The following is a 13,683-nucleotide window of genomic DNA, read 5'->3' on the forward strand; positions in this document are numbered from 1 at the left end:
ACTATTACAACTATTACCAAAGTTTTTTCTTTAAGTGAAATAGTCCCTAAATATTTCTACCCAGAAATGAGCAATGATTATGGAACATGTGCCTTGTGAAAGGTTTTACAAGTGTTTTAAAGTCATTCTCTCAATTCAAAGCCACACAAATATCAATACTCCCCTTTACAAATGAGGAAACTCAAGACTTGAAATATTAGGTAACATGTCTTACTCAGGTCACAAAACTGCATGTAGCAAGGCTGTCTCAAAACCGAAGGTATTTAATGCCAAACGCAGTTTCCCTTATCGCTATACCACTTTCCTTCTAAATATTGGTTTAACTAACCTTATCAATGTAATCAAATTGACATATTTATGTATATAGTTTCTCTTTGCATTTTACTTCAGAGTAGGAAAGTAGAGAATTAAAGACATATGTGGGTTTAAGGCTAGTCTCATCCTCACCAAAATGAATTTATTCCTTAAAGATTTTTACCTCCACTCCTGTCTCTACTCACTTTGAGTTTTGGCTTACTTAAAATTACAGAGCAGCAAATGACAAGGTTAATTATAAATCTAAGATCACTCTCTTTTCTCAGTAAATGTTCTCACTACTTAATGTGATAAGCTTATTTATATAAGACCTCACATACACCTGGGGAGACACAGAGCAAGGTACATTTTAACCCTTTCAAGACCCAATTATTTTCTCCTTTGAATTTTTTGTTGATACTATCTGTTTTCACTAATGACGGCATGCTGATTAAAGGACCAATTCAGAATTTTTGTTATGAGTTATGGATTTTGATACTTATTATCTGGAATCACGTATGTCCCAGCAGATGCTCGATGTAGTACACCCTACTGGTATGAGTCAATGATAAAATTGTTTTTTTTCAAATTTATTTTATTTTTTGAAAATTTGCAAAACATGAGGTAAAACATGAAGGTACCTGGCAATGACTGCACATACATTTTATTCTAGTCTCCTTTTTCTTTTTCATGAAACTTTTCAAAATATGGTACAATGCATTCTTCCTTACTGCAAAAGTGGTACTTTCAGCCCAAATAAATAAAGCCAAGGGATTTTTTATCTCAGGAAAACTACCACTACAATTTATTCTTCATTACTGCAAAAGAAGCACTGACAGGCCAAATAAATAAAACTAAAGGAATTTGAATCTCAGGAAAATTACCACTACTATGTATTCTTTATTATAACAAAAGCAGTACTGGTCTTAGGTGATGCCTCCTGGATGTGTGAATTTTCTAAACTTTTGACAGGTTTGCCTATATTTCTGTGAGATAAACCTCCTCACTATGTTTCCTGGTTACTATATTCTTGGGAGAATGTACTTATTGTGGGAATAAGTTATTAGTAGTCTTCATTTAGTTATAGTGGCCATTTTCTCCTTGATGCCACTCATTTTTTCCAGGTGTTACTGGCTCCCTGCTTTTCTAGCTTCTGGACAGTAAATAATGCCTTTGAAATAAGAAGTAATGCATTGCAATAGTACTTTTCAAGAGATTGGAACTCCTATAAGTTATTCTTACCTTATACTCAATCTTAGGGCCCAGTGATTGCTTCCATATGTAGCAGGTGGAATGCACTGCTGTGAGGAGTTCTGCAAGCAGCTATCTTTTTTATTCTTAGACTTTGAAAAAATTTCAAGATTAATTGTGGAATCTCAGAATTGAAATTGACTTTGAAGATTATTTGTCCAATTATCCCATCAGATGTTTAATTCCTTCCAGAAACCTAACCATACTCCAGACACGAACTAACACTAGTTAGAGATTCGATAATATTGGTCTTCCTTGCCAGATGATGCCTAGGAATCTCCTCTGGAGCACAGACTGAGAGCCTCTGCTGGTGCTGGGGGTGATATCGGCTTTCTTTGGCAGGCATATTGTGTTAGTGAGAACTGGTCCAGCCATCAGCCAAGAACTTCAGGTTTCCTTGTATAAACTTTTAAACCAGGTCTCTATCCTTCTCTATGCATGTTGATTTTTCTTTTTTTAATCTTCATTCTTCTACTGTGTCATATAAAACAGACTCTCCTTTTCCCTTAATTTTGTTTAATGACCAATAGCTCTAAAACAACATAAAAATTATCTCAAACTTCCCCATAATGTAATGTTTTCATAAATTGTAATGCTTTTATTAATTAAAAAATCATTACATTGATAAACTTTTTAGCCAATACATAAAATACAAGCATATATATATATATATATATATATATATAAAATCACATTAAAAAAAGGAATCATGGCATTATAACCTCCTTCATTAACTAGCCAATAACAAAGGTGAAATCCACACGAAAGAGTTGGAGCAGAAAGAAGAGAGATTTCAGTGGGCAGGTGGAGTCTAGGTAGTACAGAGGGAGAGATGGAGAAGGGTCATAGCAGAAGGAGGGCTGGGAAGAAGAAGGCCTGCCCAGAGGAAATACAGGCAAGGTGAACACCTAGTCCTTGAATAAGCGAGTGATGATTGGACACAAAGATTTTCTTTAGACCCTGTCCATGCCCCCTTTTGGATCATGCTCCCTAAGCAAACAGGGGAGCCATCTGTTAGGAGAGACTAGGACATCTTCCTGATCAGGGTGATGACAGTGTCTTAATTTGATGGGAAAGAAGAAGATCACAGTAAAAAGACACAGACAAAATCCTTGAAGAAGAGAGGAAGGAATTCTCTGAGAAGTAAATAACTAGTTGCTGTCTAGTCAATTGTGATTCATGGTGACCCCATGTGTGTCAAAGTAGAACTGTGCTCCATAGGATTTTCAAAGGCTGATTTTTTGAAAGTAGATTGCCAGGCCTTTCTTTGGAGGCACCTCTGGGTGGACTTGAACCTACAACTTCTCAGTTAGCAGCCTAGTGCATTAACTGTTTGTACGACCCAGCAACCTCAGAAATAGAGGAGAGAATTACCAAAGGAGCGACTGAATACAAGAATATCATTTTCCAGTTTTCAGTTTTTGCCTTGAGTTAGCCCTGCCCACTTCCACATGTCTTCTGATAACTGGACACTATGAGGTGCTATTTTTGCCTTGCTCATCTGCCTCCTTGTCATTACCTTCTTGAAAGCACTACTGTCCATCATACTTTAAATGAATTATTAAGCTTTTGAAATTTTTAAAAACATGCCCTACTTTGTTATGAAGGCACATCTTTTGCAGATTTATTAATCAAGGTATTGAATGCCTAGTATATAGTATATTCTTTGTGAATATTTGAATTAAATTGAAACAAATATCTTTTAAAGAGCAAAAAAGCTAGGGAATAAACTCATTATACCTTGCATGGAAGAAGTTTTAACACATTGGAAGGTCAGTTGCTGAAGATTTAGACCCTTAGTAATGGCAGGGGATGCAGGTCAAGATCAGCATCTCTTTGACAATCAAGATCTGTGTCTCTTCAACAATTGAGATCAGCTTCACTCAGAAGATCTAGGTCTGGTTCTATAAACGGACGGAGGTATTTCCAATCTCTGTCAAGGTCAAGATCAAGATCCAGGTCTCTTTCATGACCAAGAAGCAGCTGATCAAAGTCCAGATCATCAACTCCAAAAAGAAGTTGTTCCCCATCAGGAAGTCCATGCAGAAGTGCAAGTCCTGAAAGAATGGACTGAAGTTCTCAAGTTCACCTTTTAGGGTAAAGTTCTTTTGTTTACATTATTATAAGGGATTTGTGATGTCTGTAAAGTGTAACCTAGGTAGGGTATTTCAACCATCTAATCAAAATGGATCTGGATTATTGTTCTGTAAATTCACAGCAGTAAGATAATATACATTTTTGTTGAATTAACTAACATCCTATGATCTGAAAAATGTGGGTTTTTATTTGGCACATTTAAAAAATGTTTCTAACTAAGAAAAAAACTGATTGTAATTCCATCTTAGTCATCTAGTGCTGCTTTAACAGAAATACCACAAGTGGATGGCTTTAACAAAGAGAAGTTTATTTCCTTGCAGTAAAGTAGACTTAAAGTTCAAATTCAGGGCGTCAGCTCCAGGGGAAGCCTTTCTCTCTCTGTCAGCCTTCTCATCAATATTCCCCCAGACTAGGAGCTTCTCCACACAGGCACCCTGGGTCCAAAGGACATGCTCTGCTCCCAGCAGTGCTTTTTTGGTGGTATGAGGTCCCCCACTCTCTGCTTGCTTCCCTTTCCTTTTGTCTCTTGTAAGATAAAAGGTGGTACAGGCCATAACCCAGGGAAACTGCCTTTACATTCGGTCAGGGATGTGACTTTAATAAGGGTGTTACAATCCCGCCCTAATCCTCTTTAACATAAAATTACAAGCACAAAATGAAGGGCAACCACACAATACTGGGGAATCGTTGTCCAGCCAAATTGATACACACATTTTTTGGGGGACATAATTCAATCCATGACGAATTGCTACCTCTAAAGCATATGGAACTGAGGTCAGCAGTTCTTTGATGCTTTGGATTTGGATCCCACCTTCTTAAAGCTTGTTTGGAGATGACTGTGTAGGAAAGGGCGAGCGAGCATGGTGGAATGCCTGGGATGTAACATCTTTTATTTTGATTATGGAGATTTGAGGTTTGGCCTCTGAAATTTTCTGATTGTCTCTCAGTACATTCCTATTATATTTTCAACAAGTGATGAATCCCAGCACATGTCACTGTCATTGTCACTGATGTGTTAAAGCCCTGCAATAGTTCTGATTTATTTTATACTTCCTGGGATGCACACTTTAAATTCAGTCTAATACAATTTAATGACTTCCACATGTACATTATGTTTTTCTGATCATAGAATCATGCAACTATAAGAGAGAACTGAGACCGAATACTTTGGGTCAACTTGCCTTTGACTCAGTTTCATAACTGAGTTTTAAAGATAAAGGACAAATTACACAATGAAGACATTCTTAACCAAAGGGGGTACCATGCCAAAAGAAGAAATTCAGTAGGTTATACTCATGTTGCTGTTGAGTTGATTCTGACTCATGACAACCCCATGTGTGTCAGAGTCGAACAGTGCTCCATAGGGTTTTTAATGTCTGATTTTTTGGAAGTAGATTGCCAGGCTTTTCTTCCAAATACTCTTGTTCGAGTGAGAGTTATTATTGTAATGACAGCAAGAGAGAGACAGACAGAGGGTAGGGGAGCTAGTTAAGATGGGATGTATACATCCTGTGCTTGGTTAAAGAACAACTTTTTTGGCACTGGAATTATATCACTTGAAATGGGCTAGGCTTGGGTGAAACTCAGGCATGAGCCTATCATAGAAGTTTAATTTCTTGACTGTTCAGAGTTAGATGTACCTGGAAAACCCCTTATATAAATACTGGTTAAGTGCAAACGGACGGCGAGAACAGAGGAACTGAAATGGGTTGGCTGAAAGATAAATAGCAAGAAGGCATGGGAGAATGCCTGCTTTCAGATTAGCCTTCCTGGTTTTCAGATCCTTCATTTGATGGGCATTTTCCCATTAGGTTTTGGACAGGGACCTCATTTTTTCCCAACTCCTCTCAGGGTTTAAAGGTTCAGTTTACTCTAGTGCTACTCCCACGCCGCCTTGTATTTAGAAAAGGCAGCATAAAAATCTAGATTTTATTACTCACTTGACTGATAGAATTTCTGTTCATTCTTATTTAATCTTTCTTTCCAGGAATTCATCTTTTGAACACAATTATTACTGTAACGCTGAGGTTACAGGCTTTTTTTTTTTAAATTCCAGGAGCAACATTTACTCTAAAAGTTCACATGCTTCTGTTTTTTTCAGTGCACATTTTCCTATCTGAACTGTCTTTGACAGTAAATTAGTAGCTATCACTCAAATTATAAAGATAAAACAAATATGAAAGTGCTGAGCAAGAATGTGCCTGTTGATACTAATTAGGTATATTCAAGGTTCAAATAAAAACACAAAGTTAACAAAGCCAGACCCTTCTTAGATGCATTAAGGGACTTGTGCAGTTCAGTGCGTTATGCTATTCCTCTCCATCACACCTTTCATTTTTGCGTGTGTGAACATGTGTGTCTGGTTTTGGAGGATGTATTTGCATAAACATACTTGTTTTTTTCTTGTTAAGTCTTAAACCTGACTGTCTCCCAGGACACAGAGAGAGAGAGAGAGAGAGAGAGATCGATCGAAGTGGGGTGGTAGGTTGGCATGAGTAATTTTAGATATCATTCAGACGGGATGTATATATATTTCTGAGCTTGGTTAAGGATCAACTTTTTGGGAGTTGTACTCTTGGGGGAGCTTAGCTCTGTAATTATATCACTTGAAATGGACTAGGTCTGAGTGAAGCTCAGGCTGCATATAGCAAGGGTGCCTATATTGTGCCAAGATTACTTTGCACAGTCTCATTCATGCATCTACTCTTTATTCACATCCATTGATTCATCCAACAATGAACACCCACTAAGGTTCTTAAAGAACAAGCATTCTAGTGGGATGAAAAGATGAATTATAATACAACCCAATGAATGCTGCAGTAGAAGAATGAACAATCTTCTGGGGGTGTCCAAAAGAGTGGTGTGTTAGTTTCCTAGGGCTACTATAAGCAAGTTCCTGGGTGACACAAATGGTTAAGCGCTAGACTACTAGCAGAGAGGCTGGTAGTTTGAACCCACCCAGAGGCACCTCGGAAGACAGGCCTGGCTATCTGCTTCTGAAAGGGCACATCCTTGAAAAGCCTATGGAGCACTTTGTATACATGAGGTCGCCATGAGTAGGAATCTACTCACCGGCAACCAACAACAACAACAACAGGGCTGCTGTAACAAAGTGGATGGCTCTAAACTACAAGAATTTATTGTCTCACAGTTTTGGAGGCTAGAAGTCCAAATCAACATGTCAGCTGGACCATGCTTCCTCCAAAGTCTCTAGGAGAAAATCCCTTCTTGTGTCTGCCAGCTTCTGGTAGCCCCAGGTGTTCCTTGGCATGTCGATGCATTTCCACATGGCTGTTCTTCCTCTGTCTCTCCACATCTCTTCTCCTTTTTTCTAAGGATACTACTCAGATTTGATTAGAACCCATGCTTCTTTAGTATGTCATCATGATAACTTAACTGACAGCATCTTCAAAGACCCTATTTCCAAACAAGGTCATATTCACAGGTACCAGATGTTAGGACTTCAACATATCTTTTTGGGAGACACAATTCAATCCATAACAAATGGGAATTTTCCTTATCTGTTTCTATAAGTGTCTCAGACAAACTACTTGCTTGCAGCCACAGAAGTAGATGAAGGTAATAAAATGCCTCACTGGAGTTAGCATGAACCCTGACATGAGGTAGAAGTGAGTTCAAATCCCTGCTTTTTCACTTGGTAGTTGTGTGACTCTGGGGAAGGGTTTTCAAGATTTACTGCTATGCCAATAAAATGTGGCAAAAATGATACCTACCTCACTGGTTGATGTAAAGAATAAATAACATAGTGTATGTAAGAATGCTTACCATCTCAGTGCTTGACTCAGTAGACATCTATTGAGTTAATAAAGGTAGATCAACTTATTTCCATTGAAAGTATCTATTAAATTAATGAGACTTTTCATGGATTCAAGCTCTTCAATTTTAAATTCCTCTATCATAGATTTTTTATGGACTGTTATTCTACTTTTTTTCTTTCCCCCCCTTTTGGTATTCGGATCAAAACAGAAACTGTTAAAGACTTTTAAAGGGCTACTTTTTTATTTTTAAAGTTTGGAACTGAAACTTAAAACAGTTTATTTTTTTTAGTTTCTCATGTTTCCATTCCCCTGATTTTTAAAATTTTCACATGTGCATGAGGCTCTCACAAATCATACCTAACTCTCTGAATTTGTGAGGCTTATTTATGACAATTATCAATTTTAGCAACACTTCTCTCTATTCCCATTCTCCCAAAGCTAAAATCAAAGCTCAGAAGATCAGTTGATAATTTGAGAAGCACTACTAACAATTTTGCGTCTAATCACTTCTGCCAGGAAGCAGAGTTTACCAAAACCCTTTGGTCAAGGCAACAACCTCATAAATGACGGTCAACAACAAAGGCTACATGACCAAACTAAATGTATCATTTTAAAGCAGTGCTGTCCACCAGAAATACAATGTGAACCACATATGCAATTTAATGTTTGGTGAAATTAATTTTAATAATCTATTTTATTAAAACCAATGTTTCCAAAAATTATCGGTTCAACGTGTCATCAATACAAAAATTAGTGCTGCTTTAGTTTTTCGATTTAAATTTTAGTTAAGTAAAATAAAAAATTTCGTTCCTCAGTTTTACCGTATTTCAAGTGCTCAATAGCCACATGAAGCGAGTTAGTGGCTACCATAGTAGATACGGCAGATGTAAAGCATTTTTTTTTCATAGATTATGTTAATGGTTAGTTATAATTTAAAATTATTAGAAAATCAAAATGACATATCAGATAAGGAGATTTTATAAGACTTTTAAAGGCTTTTATAATGTTTTAACATTACATGGTAACTTCTCTTGGAAAAAGAAGAAAATTTTCTTTTCAGGAACCAACATCTACAATGGGATAGATATATAGTTTTACTAAGATATTAATTACGAGTTGACATTTACTTTTAACTTTCAACTAGCCACTAACTGCTACAAGCAGAAAGGTAGTAATTTAAAGAGACTGTACTATATTGAGGAGAAAAGGGTTTTATTCCTGAGAAAATCTTATAATCAATATGAGTATAACATAACCTGTGTCTGCAAACGTGCAATTGGAGGCAGAATAATGATTTTTTTTGATGTAAAGAATACACCGGTGCCTACAGCAGGAGAAAACTAACTAAGCTATACAAATCATTCCTAAGGAATGTATAAGCTTCTCCATTTTGTGTTTCTGATACAAGGGAGTGAAAATGTTTCCTTTTCACTTGACATTCCCAATTTTCTGGCTGCTTTGAGACTTTCTGACAGTTTTCCAAAAAAAGTCAAAGAGTTCATTTTGGAGAGTATAATGTAAGAGAAGTTTAAGAAGTAAAAATTCCCTTTCATTGCAATTTTATTTTGTGAAGTACTTTGTGGGGTTATAGCAGTGTCAATTCATCACACTCTTTCCTTTGGATATTAACCAATATTAAGCCTCATCATTTATATGAATGAAGTTCAATGTTCCACAAAGATGCTTTTTTTTCCCCATGAGAATAAGACGTTTCCAATGCTTAAAAAATGTTGTTGTCTCTACTGGTTTTATTAATATGTGGTTTTAAACCTATCCAAATTGTAGCCTAAAAAGGATTAATTAAAGGCTTAAAAAAAAAAACAACAACCCAAACCCATTGCCATCTAGTCAATTCTGACTCATAGCGACCCTATAAGGCAGAGTAGAGCTGCCCCCTAGAGTTTCCAAGGAGTGCCTGGTGGATTCGAACTGCCAACCTTTTGGTTAGTAGCCCAGCGCTTAACCACTGTGCCACCAGGGTTTCCAATTAAAGGCTTAGGGATCTCATTTCCATACTTTTTTTTTTTTTTTTTTTTTTTAGGGCTACGTTCAAGCTCTAGCATGAGCTGAAGCTATGGGGGGGATCACAATGGACTGAATAAATTTACAGTCACTTCCAAGGATTCCAGTGACCTCCAAAGTCTTCTCCTGAGTAGGGATTAGGAACAAACTAAGGCGTTTCTAGGTTCCCTTAAAGCAAATCTGAACCCAGGTCAAATCACTTCGAGATAGTCCTTCACTCAGTAATTGGACAAGGTTTATCATTCCTGCCATTCTCAACATGTATCCGTGGAGATTACTTAGCTGTTCTAATGTTTGATCCTTAGAAGACTTCTCCTAGCCTAGTGATACTAACTGACAATTAGCAAAAAGCAATTAATCTTTCCCTAGAATTATACTACCACCAAGCTATCCTGCGTCCTTGGCCAGTCAACAAATGCTTATGGAATGAATAAATTATATTGTAATTTACACTCTGGTGCACAATGCTAAGCACCATTGAAAAAGAATTTTTTTTTGTTAAAGCCTGTGAAAATACAATAAGAATCTAAGCTTCTTTAAGCAGCCCAGAATATCCATTACAGATATGCAGAGTTGGCTGCAAGCAAAAATTATTTCTCTCCAACATACAAAAATTACTAATATGCCTAGTAGCTGTTTACCTTTTTTGTATCACACAAAACTACATTCAGTGGCATTTGATGAACATGATAACTCCCCAGATAACTATTATGCAAAAGAAAGTATGGCCAAGTACCATTAAAAAGAAAAGCTGTTAGAGGACATTGGAGAAGTTGGGAGGTACATCAAATTGGAAGAGAAGAGAAGGTTTTAAAGAGGGGAAGGCATATTACCTCAACTTTGAAATAAAAATAGTTCATTTCAACAAATGTTTACTCAGTGAGTATGCCAAGCAGGATGCTAAGAACTGAGGACTCAAGGATTCAACAAAACACAGTTCCTGTCATCAAAGAGCTTACAGATGAATGGGTAAAATGTAGCCATGCATATGCTAGGGAGGCGTGTTTGATGGTGGAGATGAAGCTGTTGAAAAAATATCACTTGAATGAAAGTAATAAAGGCATTAAGTGTGAAGCAGAGGTATATTCAAAGAATAGAAAGTAGTCTCAGTTTGGAAGGAACAACTTAGGAGAAGGGAGCAGTAGGCAACATAAAGCTAGAAAGATTATTTGATCCAATACAAGTAGTTAGTGAAGGATTTTAAGTAGGAAGGTGATATACTCAGCTCTTTACTGCAGGAAAAATAAAGTTTGGTGGTAGGAAGAGCAGAAGTGCAGATGGGAAACTGTAGATATAATAAAAATTAATGATAACAAGAGTGAATGGTAGGAAGTAAAGAGAAAGGGACAGGTTTGAGATGAATGAATAACATTTGACCACTGGTTAGGTGAAAGGAGAGGGAGGAATCAAAGGTGACTGGGAGTTTGAACCTGCCTAGTGGCGTAGTGGTTAAGAGCTACGGCTTGCTAACCAAAAGGTAAGCAGTTTGAATCCACCAGCCACTCCTCGGAAACTCTATGGGGCAGTTCTACTCTGTCCTATAGGGTCGCTATGAGTAAGAATTTACTAGATGGCAACGGGTTTCTTTGTTTATTTTGGATCTAGGCAGAAAGGACCCCTGGTGGCACAGTTGTTATGCGCTCAGCTGCTAACTGAAAGATTGGTGGTTCAAACCCACCATCCGCTTCGCTTGAGAAAAGTACTGGTGATCTGCTTCCCTAAAGATTACAGCCTTGGAAACCCTATGAGGCAGTTCTGCTCTGCCCTACAGGGTTGCTATGAGTCGGAATCAACTCAGTGGCACACAACAACAACAACAACATCTAGGCAGATAGTGCCATTAACAAAAATAGCCACAACATGTTTGGGAAAAATATAATGAGTTCTGTTTTAGACACATTGAATTGGAGAGACCCAAAGAACATCTAAGAGTAGATGTCTAACAAGCAATTGAAAATGAAAAATTGGGACTTGAGAGATAAGTATGATCTGGAAATGTAAGTATATTTAAGATTTTGAGAGTAACATTATCTGTTAAACTAAATGCCTTGAAAAGGCACTGAAGTAATAGAGATTGGAGATAAATCTTGCAAAAATAGAAGGGACTGCTTACTCAAAATTTCTGGGGGCCTATAGCTAATATCCTCTCCAAAGTGAAGATCAAGTTCCTACAACTTCCAATCCTACCATTAAGAATGTGACAGATATTTAATGGGCTGCTCACAATTTCAGATGCAATTTATAATAGTTGGTGCCCCGTTCCATCTATTTAACAAATGTACCACAAGCTGTGAGTTTTGAGTGGGATTCAATGCAAGAGAAGGTTGTCCAGTTCATCCAGACTACATTGTAAACGATTCTAGTACTTGGTTCTTATGGTCCTGATTAGGTCCACGATGCTTGAGGTATCTGAATCAGAATCTGAGCCCCAATAGGATAATCAAATAGAATCTTCAGAGTGTAGAGACAAATCCTTATTCTTTTCATCAGGTAGCTATTTTTATTTTCTACAAAGAGCTCTTACTTGTTATTGGATTCTGGTGGGTCCTGAGACCACAAGACCCCCATCATCATGCTTTTTATTTAATTGCCTTTTCTAGACCATGAGCTCCTTAAGGACAAGATACTTGTTCATGTTTGTAACTCTAACAGAGGGGCCCTGGTGGTGCAGTAGTTAAAGCGCTTGTGAGTTTTGTGCATTTAGAAGTTATTAGTTGCTCAAAACATGTTGGCTGAAAGTCCATTTTCTTGACCGTGTAGTTATTAACTTGTATGATAAGGAAATAATCATGCATGCATCATATGTATGTATACTATAAAACCTGCAAAAGCTGGAACGTGTGTAAGGCAAAAACCTGTCAGAGAAGAAGACTCAAATATTTTCCACTAATAGAGAGTGATAGAAAAGTGGTAAGACTGCGCACTATCAAAGGCCAAAAACTTTCAAAGCCTGGAAAAACAAGACAGTCCCGTTGAGTTCCGACTCTCACCGATTTCACTGTACATATAAAACTAAAACAAGTTGCCACTGAGTAGATTCCAACTTGTGGTAATCCCATGCTTTCAGAGTAGAACTGCGCTCCATAGGGTTTCAATGACTGTGAGCTTTTGGGAGTAGATTGCCAGACCTTTTTTCTGAGGAGCCTCTGGGTGGATTTGAACCAATAACCTTTCAGTTAGCAGCCGAGTGCTCAACCATTTCTGCCACCTAGGGACTCCATACATACCTACATACATATATATATATATATACACATATATATGTAAAACATCTGTAATAGAGGATATTTTGAAAAAGCATCAATATTTAACAATAGAGAAATAGTTGAAGAATGTTGATTACATGGAAACATAGGCATGACATAATCCTAAATTTCAGAAAGTAGTATATAAAACTATAAATACAGCATGCTCAATTTTTTATGAACAAGCCCATGTATTTATGATGCAGTGATGCCTTTGGTTAGGATACAGATGAGCAGTTAGCCTTAGTTATAAGCACAGTAGTTCCTTCCCTAATAAGGCAGAACATGTGACTGCTATTGCAGATAAATTGGTAGGTATCATGGTAGGAGATGATGAACATCCTCTTCTGACTGATTTTTATTTTCTTGGTACAATAAGAAGCAAGGTCATCAAATAAGAGAAGGGATAAGAAGAGGGGGATATTAAACAGTCATGTAAAAGAATGGGAGAGTGAATGGACATTTAATTAACTGAAAAATATCTAACAGTTGCTATTATTTTTTGTGTTTTGGATGAGTTTCCCATTAAGTACAAGTTTTCCTGGCTATACATCACTTTATATCTTTTCCATCCCCTTCACTTTCAAAGTGACTAATCCAATAGGAAATGCACAGAAAATAAGGGAAGAGAACTTGCCTGGGTTTAAAGTTCCTAAAACAACTTGTTATAACTAAAATGCCCCTTTCTTCCTTGCTGATGAAATAATTGCATTTCTCTGTCTGCTCCTGAACAGGGTGGCGGTGATTGTCCAGAAATGAGTATTGGAGCTATAAAAATCGCCTTGGAAATTTCTCTTCCTGGCTCTTTCATCTATGTTTTCACTGATGCACGGTCTAAAGATTACCGGCTCACCCATGAGGTGCTGCAGCTTATCCAGCAGAAACAGTCTCAAGTGAGTAGGAATCAACCCCAAAACGTTTTCATCTGAATACAGCATGTAGGAGAAAACGAATAACTCAGAGGTTACCCCTCTTCTTTGATTATTCATGTACGG

General features: G+C 37.3%; 1 protein-coding gene across 1 annotated transcript in view; it reads left to right on the plus strand.

Moving 5' to 3' along the window:
• The window catches only part of HMCN1 (hemicentin 1), a 545,341-nt gene that overhangs the window by 143,798 nt on the left and 387,860 nt on the right, over positions 1-13,683 (plus strand). Inside the window, exon 3 of the mRNA XM_004372917.2 lies at positions 13,423-13,581. Within this exon, the coding sequence (XP_004372974.1) occupies positions 13,423-13,581 (159 nt within the window). The remainder of the gene's footprint in view (positions 1-13,422; positions 13,582-13,683) is intronic.

The sequence above is a fragment of the Trichechus manatus genome, unplaced genomic scaffold (assembly GCF_000243295.1).
Source record: "Trichechus manatus latirostris isolate Lorelei unplaced genomic scaffold, TriManLat1.0 scaffold00021, whole genome shotgun sequence".
Taxonomy (NCBI): Eukaryota; Metazoa; Chordata; class Mammalia; order Sirenia; family Trichechidae; genus Trichechus; species Trichechus manatus.